Consider the following 21,748-nt stretch of genomic DNA (forward strand, 5'->3'; position numbering starts at 1 on the left):
CACAACCCAAGCAGCTGGACTGTCCTCACCCTCACATGTACAGTTGATCTGTCTGTTCTCTCAACCACTACCAATTCCTCTCACTGACTGCCATTGAGCGGTGAAGTCTGAACCAGATCTCTGACAGACTGTATTTGATTGTCCAAAGAAATCTGAGCTTGAAAGATAATCATGCATTATAATGCTGTTTTCCAGGCTTTACGATCTCTAGAAGGCGGCTATCTGGCTCCATTCTGTCTGCCTTGATGTCTCTCTGTCTCCATCATTGTTGTCATATTATATATACTGCGTATGTATAACAGGAATGACCACAATACAATGCATTCAAAAAGTATTCAGACCCCTTGACTTTTTCACATTGTAATGTTACAGCCTTATTCTAAAATGGATTCAATTGTTTTTTCCCCCTCATTAATCTACACACAATACCCTATAATGACAAAGCAAAAACAGGTTTTTATAAATTACATTTATGAGTACTTTGTTTAAGCACCTTTGGCATCGATTACAGCCTCGAGTCTTCCTGGGTATAACGATACAAGCTTCGCACCCCTGTATTTGGGGAGTTTCTCCCATTCTTCTCTGCAGATCCTCTCAAGCTCTGTCGGGTTGGATGGGGAGTATCACTGCACAGCTATTTTCCGGTCTCTCCAGAGATGTTTGATTGGGTTCAAGTTCGGGCTCTGGCTGAGCCACTCAAGGACATTCAGAGACTTGTCCTGAAGCCATTCCTGCATTGTCTTGGCTGTGTGCTGAGGGTTGTTGTCCTGTTGTAAGGTGAATCTTTGCCCCATTCTGAGGTCCTGAGCATTTTGGAGCAGGTTTTCATCAAGGATCTCTCTGTACTTTGCTCTGTTCATCTTTCCCTCGATCCTGACTAGTCTCCAAGTTCCTGCCGCTGAAAAACATCCCCACAGGATGATGCTGCCACCATGCTTCACCATAGGGATGGTGCCAGGTTTCCTCCAGACTGGCACTCCAGACAATTGGCATTCAGGTCAAAGAGTTCAATCTTGGTTTCATCAGACCAGAGAATCTTGTTTCTCATGGTCAGAGTCCTTTAGGTGCCTTTTGGGTAACTCCAAGCGGGCTGCATTGTGCCTTTTACTGAGGAGTGGCTTCCGTCTGGCCACTCTCCCATAAAGAACTGATGAGTGGAGTGCTGCAGAGATGGGAGAAACTTCCAGAAGGACAACCATCTCAATAGAGGAACTCTGGAGCTCTGTCAGTGACCATCAGTTTGGCCGCGCGGCCAGCTCTGGGAAGAATCTTGGTGGTTCCATACTTCCTCAGTTTTAAGAATGATGGAGGCCACTGTTCTTGGGGACCTCCAATGCTGTAGAAATGTTTTTGGTACCCTTCCCCAGATCTGTGTCTCAACACAATCCTGTCTCGGAGTACTATGGATAGTTCCTTCCACTTTTATGGCTTGGTTTTTGCTCTGACATGCACTGTCAACTGTGGGACCTTATATAGACAGGTGTGTGTGTCCAATCAATTAAATTTACCACAGGTGGAATCAAATCAAGTTGAAGAAACATCTACATTTCCAGTCTCATAGAAAAAGGTCGGAATACTTATGTAAATAAGGTATTTCAGTTTCTTTCTTTTTTATAAATGTGCAAACTATTTTAAAAACCTGTTTTCACTTTGTCATTATGGGGTATTTTGTGTAGATTGAGGATATGTTTTGTTTATCCATTTTAGAATAAGGCTGTAACAAAATGTGGAAAAAGTCAAGGGGTCTGAGTACTTTCCGAATGCAGTGTATGGTGTCTGTGTCCTTGTAAAGGGGATTGTGGTGGTGACCAAATCCCTTAAACAAGGAAGCCATCCTGAGCTGAGGACGCCACACTTCATAGGGAATGGGCAGACAAAAACAAACTATACTTAAATGCGGCAAGGGTTCCAAAATCCTACTCATTTGTTTTTCTACCTGATTTCAATTGACTTGGTTCCCCTTAGTGTATGCTTCTTCTGTGTGCCTTTTTAGTTTTTGTATGTTTCCAATGTTGTGTTAGAGATTTTGCCAGAGGAGTGCAGGAGCAAGCGAATGTCAACACTCACCTCTTATAATTAAGAAATGCTCTGTAGACCTGCTCAACTTTGTTTGAGCATCAAAGAGCTGTGAAGTACTGCTTCAAATATTGCCTCAGCAGCCCGTGACCATTTGATGTTATACCTTCTGCAAGAAGCTTAAAGTCAAAGGGACAGTAAATTAGACCCATTGTCTAAAATACTATTATAAACTATTTCCCCCATTCAGTGTTAATGTGTGAACACTGCCAAGTGTGAAAGATACCAAGATCAAAGGTAAACCAAGAATAGCAACTATTGAAACAATTCACCAGCATGTGCGTTTGAAAGGACGCCTTTCAGATACTCGTTCTTGTGTAGTGTATGGATCAAATAGCTGTGCTAGATGGAACAAGGAAGGGTGTGTCCTCATGGCCATGTTTTTCCTTCATTGACCAGTGAATATCTTCTGACCTCAACAGCCAGACCTCCTACACATTCACATTCCATAGAGCAACGTTTCCCAAACTTGGTCCGCAGAACCCCAAGAGGTGCACGTTTGTTTTTTTTGCCTTAACACTACACACTTGATGAATAGTTGATTTGAATCAGCTGTGTAATGCTAGGGCAAAAACCAAACCATGCAGTCATTGGGGTCCAGAGGACTGAGTTTGGGAGCCCCTGCCACAGTGAGCTGGTCTATTTTAGTAATGAAGACATTGATCTTACACAATTGTTTATTGGAGACTTAAAAAAATAAGATGGCTCTAAATCTTCAAGATTTTTACTCAATGCCAATTGACTCGTTAATTACTGTGGTGGACAACTCGCATTCTCAAACATTCCGTCGGACAGTATTGATGTACAGTTTATATACTCCAATGTATTGCTTTTTGAATATCTTCAAAGGAAGGGGTTTAGATTAGACAGGACTGGCAACATTTCTATACTGTAACTGTTTCATGATTACACTTGTCAAGATTTTATTTTAAACCTCAAATACAGGCAAAGTGAAAGTGTTCAATTATGTACTGTATGTCGATGAGAAACGAGGAATGAATCTCTGCCACAACCCTATTGGGGAAACCAGGGAATGGTAACTGGTTAGTGTCCATTGATAATCCCACAAAGCATATAGAGCACACCTGCCATTCATCTGTGCCAACTGCTGCATTTAGGACCAAATCCCTAAGTAGGCCAGCAGCTTTTCCTGGGAATTGTGCCTTTAATTGAATCAGGGGACCAAGAGCCAGGGCTTTATAATGGCATGTTTCAGTGACACCAGCAAGATTGGGATGAGAGATTCACTTGAAAGAATATTGATGAAGCCTGGGACCATTGTATATTCCTGTTAAGAAAGATGAGGCTTCCAGCTACACAGCTATTAATCTCCAGCATCAAAGATGTGCTTACTGTAAAATGTGTAGTTGTCAATGATTTGGGCAAAAAAAGATGTCAGAACTGTACAAATGAAATCTCAATAAATAGATGAAGCATTGACAGTGTGAATAGTTTCTGGTGCAGAGTGTCAGACTAGTCTCCAGCCCTCATGTGAAGGCAGAATCTTCCAGTGTGCGTATTTGTTGAAAGACACAGCACACACAACAAACGGAATTACTTCTGAGTTGGTTCCATACATGGCAAATGTGAAGGGAATCTTCAAACTTTATTAAAATAATTCAATTGATATAAAATAAGTACACCAGTAAAGAGCAGAATTAGATATTCAAAACATTTGTACATAAATATATTACAAACAGTTCTAGATAAGATGGTGATGGGAAGTGCTGGTATCTGGGTGAGAGGGAAGGTAGTCTGGACGTCAGTGGTCTTTCCCTCTGGGTTCAGTGGCTTTGCCCAGATTTCCCGCTTCCTTCTTTAGTACACTCAGCAGTGTCTGAGAGCTCTCCAGAATCTGAGAATAAGGCAGGAATTAACATGAGACACTTGCCTCAGTCTATGAAATACCATATAGCCTGAGGTAAGTGGGAATGAAATGCAGCATCACAATGTGCTGTGTAACAATTTGATTGGAAAGTCTGACTTTGAGCACTCAGTTTTTAATTAACGACACTTACGGGCGTTTGTTTGCTCTGCCATTAAGCTCTTAGTAACGCCAAGGGAGTTGAATATTAAGAAAACACGTGGGATGTATGTTGTCTTGAATTACAACAAGTAATTCCAGGGTTCTTGTGGGTCAGAAAATGTCTTGCCCTGTACGTTTTGTAGGGTCTTTTTGCAGTCAAATTAACATGAGCGGACATATCCATTCAGGGTTTTGTGAGACTAAACTAGCGTTGAATAAACATACGAAAAATAAAGCCCCTGAACCCTGGCCTGACCTTCATATAGGCAGCCTCAGTCTCAGCGATGGTGCGGTCAAAGTCAGCGCGGGCGGTGAGTCGTCTGGCCAAGCTCTCATTGACGCGGCTTAGCTTCTCAGTGAGGACGCGAATGTCGTGTTGTAGACGACCCTTCTCCTCCTCCTCCAGCTGTATCTGACGGTTCAACTCATCCCTCTTAGAGCACAGCTCCTCGATACCTGGGGAAAAGGAAACACTGGCTGTTTAGGAGATGGAATGTAAATGTACAATTAATGTGGATACGACCATGGTATTCAGTTCAATTCATTTGTACATGACCGTTTTTACAGTGTAGCCGTAGCCTAAATTAATTACTTGAATGCTTAGCATCAAATATAGCCTGGGCCTACATTCCTAGTCCCAACAGCCTGAATAGTAAGAACTCTGGGTATTTTAAAGAGAACCTAGAGGCCTATAATCTATCCTTCTAAATACATGTCAGACTTCCTGTGCACAATGTAAGAGGGATAAGAGGGGGAGGTCTAAATTGAGGTCACCCTCACTCAGCATCCCTTTCCTGTTGAATCAGCCCATTCCAGCCTGTGATGGATGAAAGTGAGAGAGACTGTATCAATCATACATTAATGAAATCCCACTGCCAGAGGTCACATCTTAGTCCGTAGCTATGGAATTAGATCTTTCACAGTATAAAGATAGGCATTAGTTGCATCAACACTCCATCGAATCAGCTCCATAATACTAGCCTATATTTTCAAAGCCAGCCATTATGATTCAAATATATCAAAACTATAATGAGTGGGTTGAGAATCAAGGGTTCAATTGATCTTAGACAATTCCAATGAAAATAGTCTTATGAAGCAGAACACCTGGGCTAAAGTCTAGATCAACTTCCTCTGACATTACCAGTCATGTCAGTGAGATTATGGGCATCTATACATGGACTGATTGAAACAGTTACTCAGAGTTGGATGCATTTAAATTCTACACAAGCAGAATGCCATGTCTTGATTTAAACTACGTGTCAGGGGTTTGATGGCTGTGCTAAAATTAGGTCAATTATAGTCAGTGGCTATTTCCCATGGGTCTGCTGTAGTCTGGAATAGCTGCAGACAGTATCTGCAGTACAAACACACACCTACTACTTGGATACCAACATTCCTGTAACAGTTATATCCCCTCCCACTAACTACACACTGGGTGTCACAAGTGTGTAAATTACTAAATGAAGGCTTAAATAAATAAATTAATACAAAAGTATTTCAAACTTAACATATTTCCTTGACAAGTCAAACAGGTAAACTTCCTCACAGACTGGGTCCAAGTCTAGCGTCTCTTGCCTGTAAAATACAGACTAAGGAATAACATGATTCTGCCGCATTTAATCCCCCTCCCTAACCTTTCAACAACTCAGTTGACTGAATCACACATACTCTTGTGTAGTGATATAGGAAAAAAAGAACTGTCTGCACATGCACCTAGGGAAATAATGACTTTCTATTGGGAGAAAAGGAAACCGCAGCAAAGAGAAAGAGCCTAGAAACAGGCTGCATCAAAGCATGGGATAGAAGCAGCATACTCTTTCAAGGTTAACTAACCAGATTCAGTCACACGTGCCTAATTAGCTGTAGTTGCCCAAAATGAGGAGCTGGAATATGATACATCCGGGAAATCTTTGTCCCTGAAGGGCCTAAGTACAGTATAAAAATACAGATATTTCCACAACGGACCCAAACAAGTGAAAACAAGAAGCTAGCTAGCTAACATATTGACATAACTGTTAGCTAGGTAGAAACTAGCTAACTAAAGCAACGTAGTATTTAAAGACAAATATACGAAATGCCACATTCACTTACACTTGACAAGCTCGTTGTTGTAGGTTTGTAGCGCTGCTCCTTGTTGGGTCATGATGTTGTCGATTATACTTACTTTTCCAGCTCTTCAGGGCCCTTCCCCGCGCACACAGCCAGAGTACTATCTACGTTAGTTAGCGACTCAATAATAACTTTGCCGTTTGAAGCCAAGGTATTGCTACAGATAACTCTCACTAGGTTTAACTAGTTTGCAAACTGGCTCATTTGTGCAAAGATGTAGGCAGTCGATATGGACTCCTTCTCGACACTGACACTGTCCTTAACTAGCTTCAAAATCCCTCCATTTAGCTTGTTTCCACGACAACTAGCTAACAAACTGTCACGTACACTTCCGCCACACTTTTATGACTTCCGCAACCACGCACACGTCACTATTATGCGCCACGGGTTTAGGAAGAGCGCGATAACTTCAATCAAATGGCATCTATAATTACATTTTAGATTCATATTAGTATTTCTTATAAACTATGATACGTACATATTATTAATATGGGTGAGTGATATAACACAGACGATAACTTTGTCAGTACACAATCGACTGGTTCTCGCTGAGTAATTAGGTCCACCCGGGATGATGGACTCTACTGATATGTTTTTCTCAGTACCACAGGGGCTACCTTCTGCTTGGGACACCGTAACTGCAGCTCTGGTGAGTAGATGGACCTAACTTGCCTACGGTAGTACCTTGTGTTGTGAGAATGAAATAAGATCAATTGTACCACTGTGGTTGGCTGCTGGACATGTAACGTTAGATAGCTAACGTTAACAGATTCACATGGCAGGCATTAGCTAACTAGCTAAGACCAATGTTGATCTATCAATGTACATGCACACCTTAGACCATATCTGTTTATAAGAACATAAACAATTTCCTCTGTCTGTAGGTGTCTCCAGTGTCCAATGACATCACAATGTCTGATGAGTCTCTCTCTGAGGGGCTTAGCCTGCTGTGCTCTAACAGCCTGGGACAGTTTCTGGAGGGATGGCTAATGGAGACCCTGCAGGTGCGTCTTACTACTGCTATTGCCCCTGAGTTCTGGGCTGGAATGAAGCAACCAGAGAATGAACTGGAGGAGAAGGACAGGGCCAGGATCCTACTCATGGCCTTCCGTACCCTTTTGGACAGACTGCAACCTTTCCTAGGTGGGTTCAAACATTGAAGTTACAGTTAAATGCACTCTTAATAATGCTAGAATTTTGACTGAACAGAATCTTGCCATATGCATAAAAATGTGCTCTATGTCCTTTTCCCCAGGAGGGTTGGAGAGGCTGGGTACCTGGCAGGACGAGGGCCGGGGTGGTCTGTGTGGCCCTGGGGCCAGGGGTCTCCGTGAGAGGGCCTTCTCTGTCATCAGGGCCATTCTGCTGTTCTCCCCCTCGGCTGTGCTCCAGGAGAGAATACTGGAGTTCTACAGTAGGACTTTCTCTGTGCACATGACCCTGGAGGGGGAGGCAGGGGAGGCTGAGGAGGGGGGCGGGGGGCCTGAGGGGGGGGTCTGTCAGGGCTGCACTGTCCCCACTCAGCGATGCTGGTGTCAGCAAGCCCTGGAGCAGCTGCAAGAGCTCAGCCAAGTACTGTGAGTGAATGGTGGGGTGCTGTGTCACTGTCTGCTCTGTTTTATAGACTCTAATTGTTGTACTGCTTAACGTCTTACATTCAAATATGACAACAACAAACAACAACATCACAAATGTCTTAGATCAGGGTTCACTTCCTTAACCATTGTCTACATCTCTACCTTTGTGTGCCTGCTATGTTTAAAATGTATCTTGTGCGGTTGTTTCTTCCTACAAATCTGCTAAAGTGTGATTGTCCCGCCCCCCAGGTCCAGGTTGCAGCTACTGGAGCGGGTCAGCTCAGAGGCAGTGACGTCCATCTTACACAAACTGATAGAGCAGCGGATGGAGCAGCACTGCAGGGGGGAGTACGAGAGCTCTTTCCTCTTCGACTTTCAGGAGGTACAGTAGACCAAAGAGCATGTCTATGGGAGGACCACCTCACAGAATAAAGTGGAATTACCTATGAACAAGTTAGACTTTTCCAGCTTGCCTTACTCAACAGAATAGGTTGCTGACCAAATAAGATTTGGTCAAACAATTTACTACACCAAGTTCAAATCTCAGAAATGTGATCATTTATCTGTTTTACTTATTATCTTACTTAAAAATATTCTCAAATTCTTCTTTCATTCTCTCTTTCTCCAGTGGCTAGAGCTGGTGTTGGGCTGGTTGAGCAGGGTGTTTGCCAGTGATGTGGGTGGAGTCAGTGGACTGGGCACGGTGCCCAACGGCACAGGCAGCGGGGCTGGAGTGGTGGGCCAGCCAGCCAACGCTGTGCTGCAGCGCTGGAGGTGTCACATGCACCAGTTCTTCTGCAGGATCTACGTCAACATGAGGATCGAGGAGCTCTTCAGCATCATCAGAGGTGAGGGGTTAGGGAACAGAGAGAGAAGATAGGGAGGTGGTGAATAATAAGAGAAAGCAGTTAGTGTTGGGCACTTGATGGCATAGGGAAGAGATTTGTTGGGAAGGAGAGGGAGGAGAGTTGTGGTTATTTATTCTCCCCCACATGCTGTGGTTTGTTCTGTCCCTGTCAGATTTCCCTGAGTCAAAGCCTGCCATCGATGACCTCAAGTTCTGCCTGGAGAGAACCAATCAGAGGCAGCAGCTCCTCACGTCCCTTAAGACCGCCTTTGACACCCGTCTGCTTCACCCAGGTCAGTGAACCGATGGCGGGTTACAAACAATGACTGTGTTTGCTGTTTATTTTGTCTGTTACACATTTAAAGCAGTGAAGACTAAGTGTTGTTTGCGAACACAATGTTACAGAAGAAACTAGACTTGTGTATATGAATCCCATCCCAACAACATTCCTCTTCCCCTCTAGGAGTCCATACCTCTGACATCATCACGGTGTACATCTCAGCTATAAAGGCCCTACGGGAGCTGGACCCATCCATGGTCATCCTGCAGGTTGCGTGCCAACCAATCCGCAAGTACCTCAGGTGGGTTCACGTGTATTATTGTAATCTGTATTTACACTGAACAAAAATATAAAACGCAGCATGCAACAATTTCAAAGTTCATATAAGGAAATCAGTCAATTGAAAAATAAATCATCAGGCCCTAATCTATGGATTTTACATAAATGGGAATATAGATATGCATCTCTTGGTCACATATACCTTTTAAAAAAAAGTCAGGGGCGTGGATCAGAAAACAAGTCAGTATCTGGTGTGACCACCATGTGTTTCATGCAGCGCGACACATCTTCTTTGCATAGAGTTGATCAGGCTGTTGATTGTGGCCTGTGGAATGTTGTCCCACTCATCTTCAGTGGCTGTGTGAAGTTGCTGGATATTGACTGGAACTGGAACACGATGTCATACACGTTGATCCAGAGCATACCAAACATGCTCAATGGGTGACATGTCTGGTGAGTATGCAGGCCATGGAAGAACTGGGACATTTACAGCTTCCAGCAATTGTGTACAGATCCTTGTGATATGGGGGTGTGCATTATCATGCTGAAATATGAGGTGATGGTGGCAGATGAATGGCACGACATTGGGCCTCGATCTCATCACGGTATCTCTGTGCATTCAAATTGCCATCCGTGCCTGCCCATACCATAACCCCACCACCAACCATGGGGCACTGTGTTCATAACGTTGACATCAGTAAACCGTTGGCCACATGGCGCTATACACACAGTCTGCCATCTGCCCGGTACAGTTGAGACCAGGATTCATCTATGAAGAGCACACTTCTCCAGCATGGCCATCAAAGGTGAGCATTTTCCCGCTAAAGTCAGTTGCGACACAGAACTGCAGTCAGGTCAAGACCCTGGTGAGGACGATGACCATGCGGATGAGCTTTCCTGAGACGGTTTCTGATAGTTTATGCAGAAATATTTAACTTGTACAAACCCACAGATTCCTCAGTTGTCTGGTGGCTGGTCTCAGATGATCCTGCATGTGAAGAAGACGGATGTGGAGGTCCTGGGCTGGTGTGGTTACACGTGATCTGCTGTTGTGAGGCCGCTTGGACATACTGCCAAATTCTCTAAAACGACATTGGAGGCAGCTTATGCAAGAGAAGTTAACAGTTCTGGCAACAGCTCTGGTGGACATACCTGCAGTCAGCATGCCAATTGCACGCTCCCTCAAAACTTGAGACATCTGTGTTATGACAAAACTGCACATTTTAGAGTGGTCTTTTATTGTCCCCAGCATAAGATGCACCTGTGTAATGATCATGCTGTTTAATCAGCTTCTTGATATGCCACACCTGTCAGGTGGATGGATTATCTTGGCAAATGAGAAATGCTCAATAACAGGGATGTAAACAAATTTGTGCACAACATTTGAGAGAAATATGCTTTTTGTGCGTATGAAAATTTCGGGGATCTTTTATTTCAGCTCATGAAATATTGGATCAACACTTTACATGTTGCATTGTGAGGCAAATGTTAGAGAATATTGCTCTCTACTGGAACAAACAGGACACTGAACAACTTCAACCCTCAAGCAATAAGACTGCTAAATAGTTATCCCGGGTAGCTATTGGGTAACTATTTAACTATCTGCATTGACCCTTTTTGCACTAACTCTTGTGACTCGTCACATACACAGCTGCTATTGTTTATGATCTATTCTGTTGCCTAGTCACTTTATCCCTACCAATATGTACATACACTACATGACCAAAAGAATGTGGACACCTGCTTGTTGAACATCTCATTCCAAAATCATGGGCATTAATATGGAGTTGGTCCCCTCTTTGCTGATACAACATCCTCCACTCTTCTTTCCACTAGATGTTGGAACATTTCCGTGGGGACTTGCTTCCATTCAGCCATGACCATTAGTGAGGTCGGGCACTGATGTTGGGAGATTAGGCCTGGCTCTTAGTCAACATTCCAATGAATCCCAAAGGTGTTCGATGGGGTTGAGGTCAGGGCTCTGTGCAGGCCAGTCAAGTTCTTCCACACCGATCTTGACAAACCATTTCTGTATGGACCTTGCTTTGTGCATGGGGGCATTGTCATGCTGAAACAGGAAAGGGCCTTCACTAAACTGTTCCCACAAAGTTGGAAGCACAGAATTGTTGAGAATGTCATTGCATGCTGTAGTGTTAAGATTTCCCTTCACTGGGTCTAAGGGGTCTAGCCTGAACCATGAAAAACAGCCCCAGACCATTATTCCCCCTCCACCAAACTTTACAGTTGGCACTATGCATTCTCCTGGCATCCGCCAAACCGAGATTTGTCCGCCAGGACTGCCAGATGGTGAAGCGTGATTCGTCACTCCAGAGAATGCATTTCCAGAGTCCAATGGCAGTGAGCTTTACACCACTCCAGCCGACGCTTAGCATTGCACATGGTGATCTTGGGCTTGTGTGCGGCTGCTCGGCCATGGAAGCCCATTTCATGGAGCTCTGGACAAACAAATATTGTGCTGACGTTGCTTCCAGAGGCAGTTTGGAACTCGGTAGTGACTGTTCCAAATGACGATTTTTACGCGCTTCAGCACTCGGCGGTCCAGTTCTGTGAGCTTGTGTGGCTTACCAATTTGCGGCTGAGCCGTTGTTGCTCCTAGATATTTTCCACTTCACAATAACTGTCACGTTTGTCATAAGGAGTAGACCAAGATGCAGTGTGGTATGTTTCCATCCTTTATTTTGGAATAGAAAACTTTAAAGAACAAAACAACAAAGCAAATAACCGAAACATGAAGCTATAATAATGCTCACATGCAACTATACATAGACAAGATCCCACAAAGCAAAATTGGGAAATGGCTACCTAAATACAGTATGATCCCCAATCAGAGACAACGATAAACAGCTGCCTCTGAATGGGAACCATACCAGGCCAACATAGATGTACAATTCCCCTTGATAACCCACCCTTAATCACACCCCGACCTAACCAACATAGAGAATAAACAGCTCCCGAGTGGGGCAGCTGTCTAAGGCACTGCATCTCAGTGCTAGAAGCGTCACTACAGACCCTGGTTCGATCCTGGGCTGTATCACAACCGGCCGTGATCGGGAGTCCCATAGGGTAACACACAATTGTCCCAGCGCTGTCTGGGTTAGGGGAGGGTTTATTATAAAATAAGAATTAGTTTTTAACTGACTTGCCTAGTTAAATAAAGTTAAAAAGTACCAATAGTCAAATCCACTCATTTGAAGGGGTGTCCACAAATGTTTGTATATTTGGTGTGTCTACCTCAATGACCTCGTACCCACTGCACATCGACTCGGTACTGGTACCCCGTGTATATAGCCAATTTATAATTACTCATTGTGTATTTATTCCTTGTGTTATTATTTTATTTCTCTATATTCTATATTCTATTTTTTATTGTTGGAAAGGGCTCATAAGTTAGCATTTCACTGTTAGTCTACACGTTGTGTGCGAATTATGTGACAGATATTTTATTTGATACTTGACTGATTTGATTCCCATAGCATATTGCTGTTGAGTTCCTGTGATGTTGACGTAACGTTTGTGTGCTGCTGCTAGGACGCGGGAGGATACAGTGCGTCAGATAGTGGCCAGCCTTACTGGAGATGCGGAGGGCTGCAGTGACCTGGCCAATGAGTTGTCCCGTGCCGACCCCGTGACCCTGGAGACCCAGGACAGTGAGGACGAGGGCAGCGACCCAGAGGAATGGACCCCAGACCCTAAGGATGCTGTGACAGGTCGAACCCTCTGTGTACCCACCTTACACACACTGCATTCTCTTACTCTGTGAACTCCAATTCTCCAGTGGAGATGTATTGTATATGATTATCACTATCTGGTTGTCATCACACTAGACAAACTGTGTCCGTTTCCTGTTTCTGCTGCATTGAACTAGAATTGCTCCGAAAGAACACCTCTCCAACACATCTCTTTCACTAAATGCAAAATCATCTTCCTTCTTCTCTCAGACAAGACCGGGTCTAAGCGACGTTCGTCTGACATCATCACTCTTCTGGTCAGCATATATGGCAGTAAAGAGATTTTCATAGACGAGTACAGAACTGTCCTGGCAGACAGGCTGCTCCACCAGTTCAACTACAATACAGCCAGGTACGCAACACTCACGTACAGTAGCTAGTACCTGCACTCCAAAGGCATGTATCCCATTGCTATACTGTACATTACTCACTCCTTTACTGCACACCATGAAATCCTACTACTCAGCATCCATCTACACACTTGAGACACTTTGGAGACACTATTATTACGCAGATATACTGGTGTCTTGTTGATTATAATGTATAATGTATTATAATGTATTCACTGGGTGAGTGAAATCCTTCCATATTTGTTCTATAAGTCACTTTTCTCATGTGCCTCCAGGGAGATCCGTAATGTGGAGTTACTCAAACTGAGATTCGGAGAGTCCCATATGCACTACTGCGAGGTGATGCTGAAGGTAAAGTACTGTACATACACTACTCTGTGTCTCCTTAAGTCCCCATTCATACCAACGTGAGCTTTGACATCATGACTCCCTAGCTGTGTCACAACTGATCACCATCAGAGTATGTGAGTGGAGTTGAGCAGGTCGGAATAAAAAGGTATTTGAATAAACAACAGAAAAAGGTGACTGGAAGAAGCGCTCATAACTTTAAATGGGCTACATGTCATATTAAACAGCTTATAAACATTCTAAATAAGTCAGGAGCCAGACAGGGAGCGTAAGGAGGAACAAAAATGTGCTATTTAGGCTATATTATTTCAATTATTTCAAGGCTATAGCCTAAAAAGAATTACATGGTGAAGCATTTGCGAGTGCAACACACTAGACTGGTAGGGAGTCAAGTGCTCAGCGTTTAAACAACATTTTGTTGTATTAAATCATTGTAGTCTATAAATTGCGCATATAGGCGGTGACTTAAAATTAAATACAAAGTAATCGAAAAGTGCCTTATTAGGCTCAGTCTATAGTGCCTTTGAATTCATTTTTAGAAACACAAGTTTGGCCAGAGTCTGTGACTTCAGACTCATGTGATGGTGCCTGGAGAGCAGAACAGCAGTGGAGAATATCCTCTCCACACTTGCAGAGCCACTGGGGATGCTAAACACCCTTTGGGCCACTCTTGCCAGCTGGGCAGGGTGCGTAGTTGTTTTGTATTTTTCTGCAGGTAAGCCTAAAGGATTTTAGGTAAAATAACCCTATCAAAATGGATGCAAAATCAATTTTGGCCTATTGTATAGATAAATGAACGAAACTGAACAAAACTTTTAAGAGATCTGATTTCTTTTGTTTATAAATACTTTGCTACAATGACACACTTAGCTAGTTACCAACCTCATTCCTTTCTGTTAGCACGTGCACGTAGTAAGTACACCATCATGCTTTCAGGATACATGTCTTTTCAGATTCCACAATGATTATTTAGTTGTGGAGACTCCATCACTGCACTCCCTCTTTTGCTCTTAGTCCTCCTGTTTTATCAGTTTGTTTATGAAAATATTTAGCAAACTGGATGACAGTAGCTAAATCAAGGGAATATAGCAGTACACAAGTGGACTACAAATGCATGCTGGGACGGGCATGGCCTGAGCTCGTGAAGTGAGCGCTACTGGAGCGAAATTGGATCAGGCAAGAAGGCCGACGCTCTGGCCTTGGGGAATCTTGCTCCACCTCCAGTCAAATTGGGCACTCTGTGCTCCGCTCACATACTCTGATCACCACTGATCAAAGCAGTATCTTTAAAAATACATGCAGTCCCATCTATCATAGGATAAAAGCCGAGGACACAGGACAGTACAGTATGAGGAAAGGAGGGCATTTAAGCACTTTAGGACAGAGCCTCACTCTCTTCTCCTCTCTTCCCTCTCTCTCTCTCCAGGACGTGGCTGACTCACGAAGGATCAACACCAACATCCGTGAGGAGGAGTCCAGGCTGGCTGAGGAGGAGCAGCCCCCTCTGGCCCTGTCAGCCATGATCCTGTCCTCTGAGTTCTGGCCCACACTGAAGGAGGAGAAGATGGAGCTCCCGCCCCTGGCCTCCCAAGCCATGGAGGCCTACACACACCGCTACGAGAAACTCAAGGTACTTGATGATGGAGCCGTAGCCTGGGTGCCAGTCTGTTTCTTCTTTAGTGAAGTCTTTATAAACAGACTGGCAGCCAGGCCAACAGAGAATGAATAGGGAAATTTAATTTAAAAATGAAATTCCATAATTCAAATGCTCTCGCTCCCCAGGCGATGAGGACCCTGAGCTGGAAGCCTCATTTGGGCTTAGTGACCCTGGATGTGGAACTGGAGGACAGGACTCTGACTAACCTGACTGTGTCCCCCATCCATGCTGCCATCATCCTGCACTTCCAAGACAAAAGTTATTACTATGGCCATCACAGGCCTTATGTACAACTTATCAATGCATACAAACATTGTTCAAGTAACTAAGATTTAGCTTTACCATCGCTCTCTCTGTCTATGTGTCCTGAAGGCTCGTGGACTCTGGAGGAGCTGAGTGGGGTCCTGGGCGTGCCCCAGGAGATGGTGAGGAGGAAGTTGGCTCTGTGGCAGCAGCAGGGGGTCCTAAAGGAGGAGGCTGGGGGGCGCTACTCTGTCCTGGAAACAGGCTCGTCCCGGGAGAGACCTGAGAAAGGGGTGATGCTGATTGACAGTGACGAGGAGGGAGACTCCAACACCACCACCCAGTCAGAGCAGAGGGAGGAGAAACTACAGGTGCATTACACACACACGTGCAGACACACATTGGAGGCATGGAATTCATATACAAATCTCCTGTCAAATATAAATCAAGCTAGCCCTAACAGCAGTGTTCTCTCTCCTCTGTGTACGTGGTTGTTGGTGCAGTTGTTCTGGGCCTACATCCAGGCCATGCTGACCAACCTGGAGACCATGACCCTAGAGCGCATCCACTCCATGCTCAGGATGTTTGTTGCCACGGGACCAATTGTCACAGAGATGGACGTGAATGAGCTGCAGGCCTTCCTGCAAAGGAAAGTGCGAGACCATCAGCTCATCATGTCCGCAGGCATCTACAGACTGCCTAAGTCCACCAACTGAGGATGGGGAGAAGAGAGGAGAAAAGAGGAGGTTCAACTGAAAAGTGGAAATATCTGATTAGTTTCTGAAATGTACATGATGCCGCATTGCAGTTGGAGACTCCAGTTTCACAGATGAACCTTTTCAGAAATAGGGTTTGTAAAGGCAACTGAAAATGCCAAGCATCGTGCTGAATTACTGTCTTACAATACCAATGGCTATAAGGAGCATGAACCTCTCATTCTGTCTTTATTGTTGACCATCCAGGTTGCTTGACTTTGTTATGAATCATACTATCAATATGTTTCAGCAACCATTGTGTTCTGATGCTTTTAAAACAAAGTTGCACATTGAATTGACACGTGGTTGGACTTTGTGTATTTTGAAGTTCCCCTTTTGATAACATGACAATTGTCTGAGTTAATAAATATACATGAATATGTAATATGATTGTATTTGTCATTAAAGATTATTGTAGCGCTTGCCAAAATTAACCCTTGTGAGGAACTCCTGGCCTCTAGTGGATCATTATGGAATCTCAGATTTGTGTAAATCAAATTCAGCGTCTAGTATAGCAATGGGAATGTGTACGGCATGCTTGTATTTTTGTTTATTCAACTCCCACGGAGTTTAACACAAGGCTTGCAACTGCTGAAATTGTGTCTTACAGATTATTGTCAAAAACAGTTCATATTTAACTGATCATCTCTTGACCTGGTCATAGAGATCTACACGTGTGCAGGTTTTTGTTCTAGCCCAGCAGGAACACCTGATTCAAGGGTAGTTGAATCAGTTATGTTAGTGCCAAGGACCAGGACTGAAGAACAGGGACAGCAGGCAGGGGGCGCCTCTTCCTAGTCTTTCTCAGACCTGTGATATGACGTGTGCGGGGCTGCACTGAATGTTTCTGTGATTTAAGTTCCAGTCATTTGGATGGATGTTATCACACTCGGAGGGGCGAGTTATAAGGAACATCAGTCCGAGAAATGCGCTGAAGTGAACAACGCACAGAATCACTGCTGGATAACCATTAGAGCAACGTTAAAGATGATAAATGACACATGGATTACCTAAACATTTCTTCTATTGCCTGAAGTTGCATTTCAATAGAGAGCCATATGGTTAGGTTTCAGGACAGTAAGGCGTCTTACTACTCCAGGTGAACACACGAGGTCCGTTTTCTTGGATTTATTTTATACTTCAAATTAAAGCAATGGGATATAAAACGGATCTCGGATACTGTTTATTTGTGGTATTCACATACTCTCTCATATCCAGGTGTCGAACGAATATGGGAAATAATATCACAGTTGCGGTGATGCTTCCCGACAATTACCACAAGTATCCCTGGGCTTTGCCTCGGGTTTTCCCAGCAATTATTATGGCGAACGAGAATCTACAGAAAAAGCACGGAATTCTCAAAGGCCGCTCAATTCAACTCTTGAATTTCAGCACGGAGGATTCAACCGGTGTCTGCGCAGAAAATAAGGCACAGATTATCGCCGTGGACACCAAACTTTATAATAAACCAGATGCTTTCTTCGGACCAGGTTGCGTGTATTCAGTGGCCTCAGTTGGAAGATTTGCATCTCATTGGAAACTCCCATTGATAACTGCGGGAGGAACAGCATATGGGTTTGTTAACGGGGATGAGTACAAAACGATTGTGCGCACCGGACCCTCAACCACAAAATTGGGAGACTTTGCTAGTATTATTCACGCGCAGTTTAATTGGACCTCTCGTGCCATTCTGATTTTTCACGATGTGAAAAAAGATGACCGACCTCACTACTTCCTCTCTGAAGGAATTTACATAATTTTGAAAGCGGAAAATGTCACAGTTGATGCCTTGCCATATCAAGACTCGCCAAGCTATTATAAAGAAATCATTACTTTCATGAAAGACCACGGAAGAAGTAAGTCTATAAATTGGCTATTTCCACATGTGCAATATGAAATGTAGATGTTCCATAATAAGATGTGGAACATTGGCTTGATAGTAGGCTAATATGATATTTGGGCTTACGTTTTTAATTTACGAGTAGCCAGTGTTGGTCATATACACTGAGCGTACAAAACATTAGGAACACCCCCTTTTCCCCTCAATTCTTCGGGTCATGGACTCTACAAGGTGTCGAAAGCGTTCCACAGGGATTCTGGCCCATGTTGACTCCAATACATCCCACAGCTGTGTCAAGTTGGCTGGATGTCCTTTGGGTGGTTGATACACACGGGAAACTGTTGAGCGTGAAAAACCCAGAAGCGATGCAGTTCTTGACACACTCAAACCGGTGCGCCTGGCACCTACTATCATACCCCGTTCAAAGGCACTTCAATATCTTGTCTTGCCCATTTACTCTGTGATGGCACACATACACAATCCATATCTCAATTTTCTCAAGGCTAAAAATTCTTATTTAACTTGTCTCGTCCACTTCATCTACACTGATTGAAGTGGATTTAACAACTGAAATCAATAAGAGATCATTGCTTTCACCTGGATTCACTTGGTCAGTCTATGTCATGAAAGAGCAGGTATTCCTAATGTTTTGTACACTCAGTGTTAGTCAAAGCATATTCTTACATAGGCCTACAGTGGAGTTAAACATGTTCTTGGAATACTTATTTAGTATAATAAAAACATATTTAGTAAGCCTACCTATTTTGTTTTTTAAAATTTAGATTTGATCTATTCAGGAGAGACCAGGGTCTCAATTGAGACCAGGGTCTCATTCACAATGGTGCCCTGAGAACAAACCACTCACAACATCAAATCAATAAAACTGTTAACAATAAACTAGAAGATACAGCAGATAGACACACCACATCTCAACAACACAAATAAGCCACCACAATCAACAAAACACTTCTAAACCTAAGTGAATTCACTCCTCATCAGAATTATAAACTGCCCTATTGGCACCAGGGATTCAAGATTTAATGAGCTATTAAAACTAAAGGCTGATTTACCCAGGTTGGTAGAGACACGAGGGACCTCAAGAGTTAACCAACCCTGTGAGCGGGTTTGGTGGCCCTTATTTTTGTACTGTAACAGATAAGTGAGATGTGTTGAAAGCTTGTGATGAAGAGCTTTGTAAACAAAAAGGGAGAAGTGAAGAGAAGAAGACAGTATAGAATGCACTTCTAAACCCAGTATGTGACTTACCAGACCACCATTTATTGCTGTGAACCACCTGCGTAATCACTGAAAGTGTGTTTGTGTGAGAGAGAGAGATTATGTGCCTGCACGCATAGATTTTCTTTATTTTTTTTCTTATTCAATAGGTATTTCATACATGTTATTTACAGCATCTATCCCAATTAAGTAGACAGGCATTTTCAGCTGAAACCTAAAAAAGTATTGTAAATATTCAGTTTTACCTGTAATAAGGCTAAGGCATTATTATTGTTCATTAATGCCCTGTTGACTCACACCACCTTGTTTTCCAGCTCATTCTATTTACAATTCACCATAATGTACTTGATGTAGCCTATTGCTTATTTCAAAACAATTAAAAATACATTCTTATCATTACACAAATAGTGTGGATTGTAAAATCGCAGTGACACACAGCTGTTGTAACATTGTTTCCATGGTGATCCCACACTGTAGAATATGTTAATACATGTTCATTACAACAGGAATGTTGTCATTACATTTGATTAACTCCAAAACTATTTTAGAAATGGTTCATTAATCCTCACTACTTGTAATGGGCTGAGAAAGCATATAAACAGAGACTCTGCCAAGTCGTCACACACACATCACTCTACATTATAACATTTACAAATAGTATTGTTAGTGATATAGAGAGATGTTGTCTGTAGAGACCCATTACACCTCTGTCTTAATACACCATGTACTCGGATTTATTGTTAGATGTGGCAAATGACCCATTGTGTTGACACATCTAAGGTTGAAAATGGGTCATTTGTTTGCTACCAGTTACTTGTGAGTGTTTGCTCTCTGTTAGTCATCAGGAACAGGCAGCTCACAGAGGCATTATGCAGCTAGACTTTCTTGTTGTTTACCCTTATCAATACAATTAAGTGACATCAATGCTTTTTTTGTGTCTCAGTTGAATAAATATTTCACAAATTCAAGACTAAGTATTTTAGGAATTTGTTGCTTTCAAATTGGTTGCTTTCAAATGTGTTGCTTTCACATTGGTTGGTAACTCAGAATCCATCAAAATTGGATGCTGCATATCAATAATACAATGGAATGATGTTAACGATCAATTCTACTGACAGTTGCATCAGCTAAACAATCACCTTGGACCATAGTGTTATACTGCAATATCAAAATATCTATACCGATAGAGGGGAATTGGGGTGTTGAAAGTCCAACAGCAAAACACAAATACTGGCAAGTGATATTGATGTGTGCTTTGGCCCAGAACTGTTCTGTTTGTAGGAACTGTCTGATGCTGTGTGTTGGTTCATCTGGAAGAAGTAAAGGCACTAAACTCTTTCACATCATCTGGGAAGATACGGGCCTTCGGTTTTTTCAATAACCCTAAAACATTACTATAACCACAAAATTAATACTCTTGGCTCACTGTTTTCATCCATAGTTATTGTCAGGGTACTGATTAGAAATCAGTGATTGAGAAGAACATTATAGACTAGAGTGACTCGGCACTAACCAGCATAGCACAGAATACAGATACGGCTGTGTTGTCAATGAGTGATGCATGGAAATGACTGGGTTTATTCTCTTTTAAAGCACTTGAAAAAACTTTTCCAGCAGTAACATTAACAAATAGTGCAATAAACACTGCATATGGTACTTAACTGCTGTTACATCAGGAAAATTATTTTGAAAGCTGCCAAACCTCTTAGCTGAATTATGGGCCCGCCATGGTGAGCTTGGGGTCACGGAAGCTAATGGTTTTGTCACGGCTTGTCTAAGCTTGGAGTTCTGGCTTGACATTCCATTCACATTCATCCCTCTGAGATCACCAACATATAAACCCTGGGTTGTCAACCTTTACCTCAACTGTGTGGTCTCTCATTTTGGTTGACGTCTTGACAGTACTGTATAGCGTTGAGTGTTGATTGTTTTTAAGCCAGTGGTTGTCAGGTACAGATTTGTAATGTAAATTGATTCACTCCGACATAGTCCCTCTGATTTTGTGTTCTGAATCTGATGGGAAAACCTTTTAAAGTCTAATTATTAGCCTCCTATCAGATTTGTTCATGAAAAAAGAGAAATGGTCAAAACGTAATATCTTCCCCAAAAAACATTTACCTGCCTCAAATTAACAAACCTTAACAACCAGACTGAACATGAGGCCAATTATGTTTTCAAAGTCCCACCAGGTTACTTGTGGAGAAAGCTCACACCTTGATCATTTTCAGACCACTAAAAAGCACACATACACTTGTGCTCCCAAGTGGCACAGCGGTCTAAGGCAGTACTAGAGGCGTCTCTACAGACACCCTGGTTCAAATACAGGCTCTATCACAACCGGCTGTGATTGGGAGTCCCATACGGCAGCGCACAATT

The 21,748-nt window shown here is 43.0% G+C and overlaps 3 protein-coding genes across 5 annotated transcripts in view; 2 read left to right on the forward strand and 1 right to left on the reverse strand.

Annotated features, from left to right (window-relative positions):
- Positions 1–3,663: 3,663 nt before the first annotated feature.
- Positions 3,664–6,544, reverse strand: ssna1 (Sjogren syndrome nuclear autoantigen 1). Its single transcript, XM_046370236.1, has 3 exons — positions 6,194–6,544; positions 4,359–4,558; positions 3,664–3,931 (listed from the first exon to the last, which is right to left on the reverse strand). The coding sequence occupies exons 1-3, from the start codon at positions 6,243–6,245 to the stop codon at positions 3,839–3,841; spliced, it is 345 nt and encodes a 114-aa protein (XP_046226192.1). The 5' UTR covers positions 6,246–6,544; the 3' UTR covers positions 3,664–3,838.
- A 9-nt stretch (positions 6,545–6,553) lies between these two features.
- anapc2 (anaphase promoting complex subunit 2) lies at positions 6,554–16,681 on the forward strand. Of its 2 annotated transcripts, XM_046370235.1 has the most exons (15): positions 6,564–6,704; positions 6,814–6,860; positions 7,096–7,354; positions 7,467–7,788; positions 8,038–8,170; positions 8,417–8,636; positions 8,809–8,928; positions 9,099–9,216; positions 12,744–12,922; positions 13,154–13,295; positions 13,569–13,644; positions 15,068–15,271; positions 15,424–15,556; positions 15,671–15,912; positions 16,045–16,681. In XM_046370235.1, the coding sequence occupies exons 1-15, from the start codon at positions 6,701–6,703 to the stop codon at positions 16,255–16,257; spliced, it is 2,412 nt and encodes an 803-aa protein (XP_046226191.1). In that variant the 5' UTR covers positions 6,564–6,700; the 3' UTR covers positions 16,258–16,681. The 2 variants fall into 2 exon arrangements, with proteins under 2 accessions (XP_046226190.1, XP_046226191.1); XM_046370234.1 differs by having other exon boundaries at positions 6,554–6,860.
- A 499-nt stretch (positions 16,682–17,180) lies between these two features.
- The window catches only part of LOC124048988 (atrial natriuretic peptide receptor 2-like), a 57,556-nt gene continuing 52,988 nt past the window's right edge, over positions 17,181–21,748 (forward strand). For both annotated transcript variants that reach the window (XM_046370237.1, XM_046370238.1), the window contains exon 1: positions 17,181–18,152. In XM_046370237.1, coding sequence (XP_046226193.1) covers positions 17,450–18,152 — 703 coding nt within the window. In that variant the 5' untranslated portion in view covers positions 17,181–17,449. The remainder of the gene's footprint in view (positions 18,153–21,748) is intronic.

The sequence above is a fragment of the Oncorhynchus gorbuscha genome, linkage group LG11 (genome assembly GCF_021184085.1).
Source record: "Oncorhynchus gorbuscha isolate QuinsamMale2020 ecotype Even-year linkage group LG11, OgorEven_v1.0, whole genome shotgun sequence".
Classification (NCBI taxonomy): Eukaryota; Metazoa; Chordata; class Actinopteri; order Salmoniformes; family Salmonidae; genus Oncorhynchus; species Oncorhynchus gorbuscha.

Coding starts and splice junctions, on each gene's coding strand:
- ssna1 (XM_046370236.1), bottom strand. CDS start 6,245: ATGACCCAACAAGGAGCAGCGCTACAAACCTACAACAACGAGCTTGTC. Junction 4,559..6,193: donor CAACAACGAGCTTGTCAAGT/GTAAGTGAATGT, acceptor CCTTTTCCCCAG/GTATCGAGGAGCTGTGCTCT. Junction 3,932..4,358: donor CTGAGGCTGCCTATATGAAG/GTCAGGCCAGGG, acceptor CCTTATTCTCAG/ATTCTGGAGAGCTCTCAGAC.
- anapc2 (XM_046370234.1), top strand. CDS start 6,783: ATGATGGACTCTACTGATATGTTTTTCTCAGTACCACAGGGGCTACCT. Junction 8,171..8,416: donor TCCTCTTCGACTTTCAGGAG/GTACAGTAGACC, acceptor CTCTTTCTCCAG/TGGCTAGAGCTGGTGTTGGG. Junction 9,217..12,743: donor CCAATCCGCAAGTACCTCAG/GTGGGTTCACGT, acceptor TGCTGCTGCTAG/GACGCGGGAGGATACAGTGC.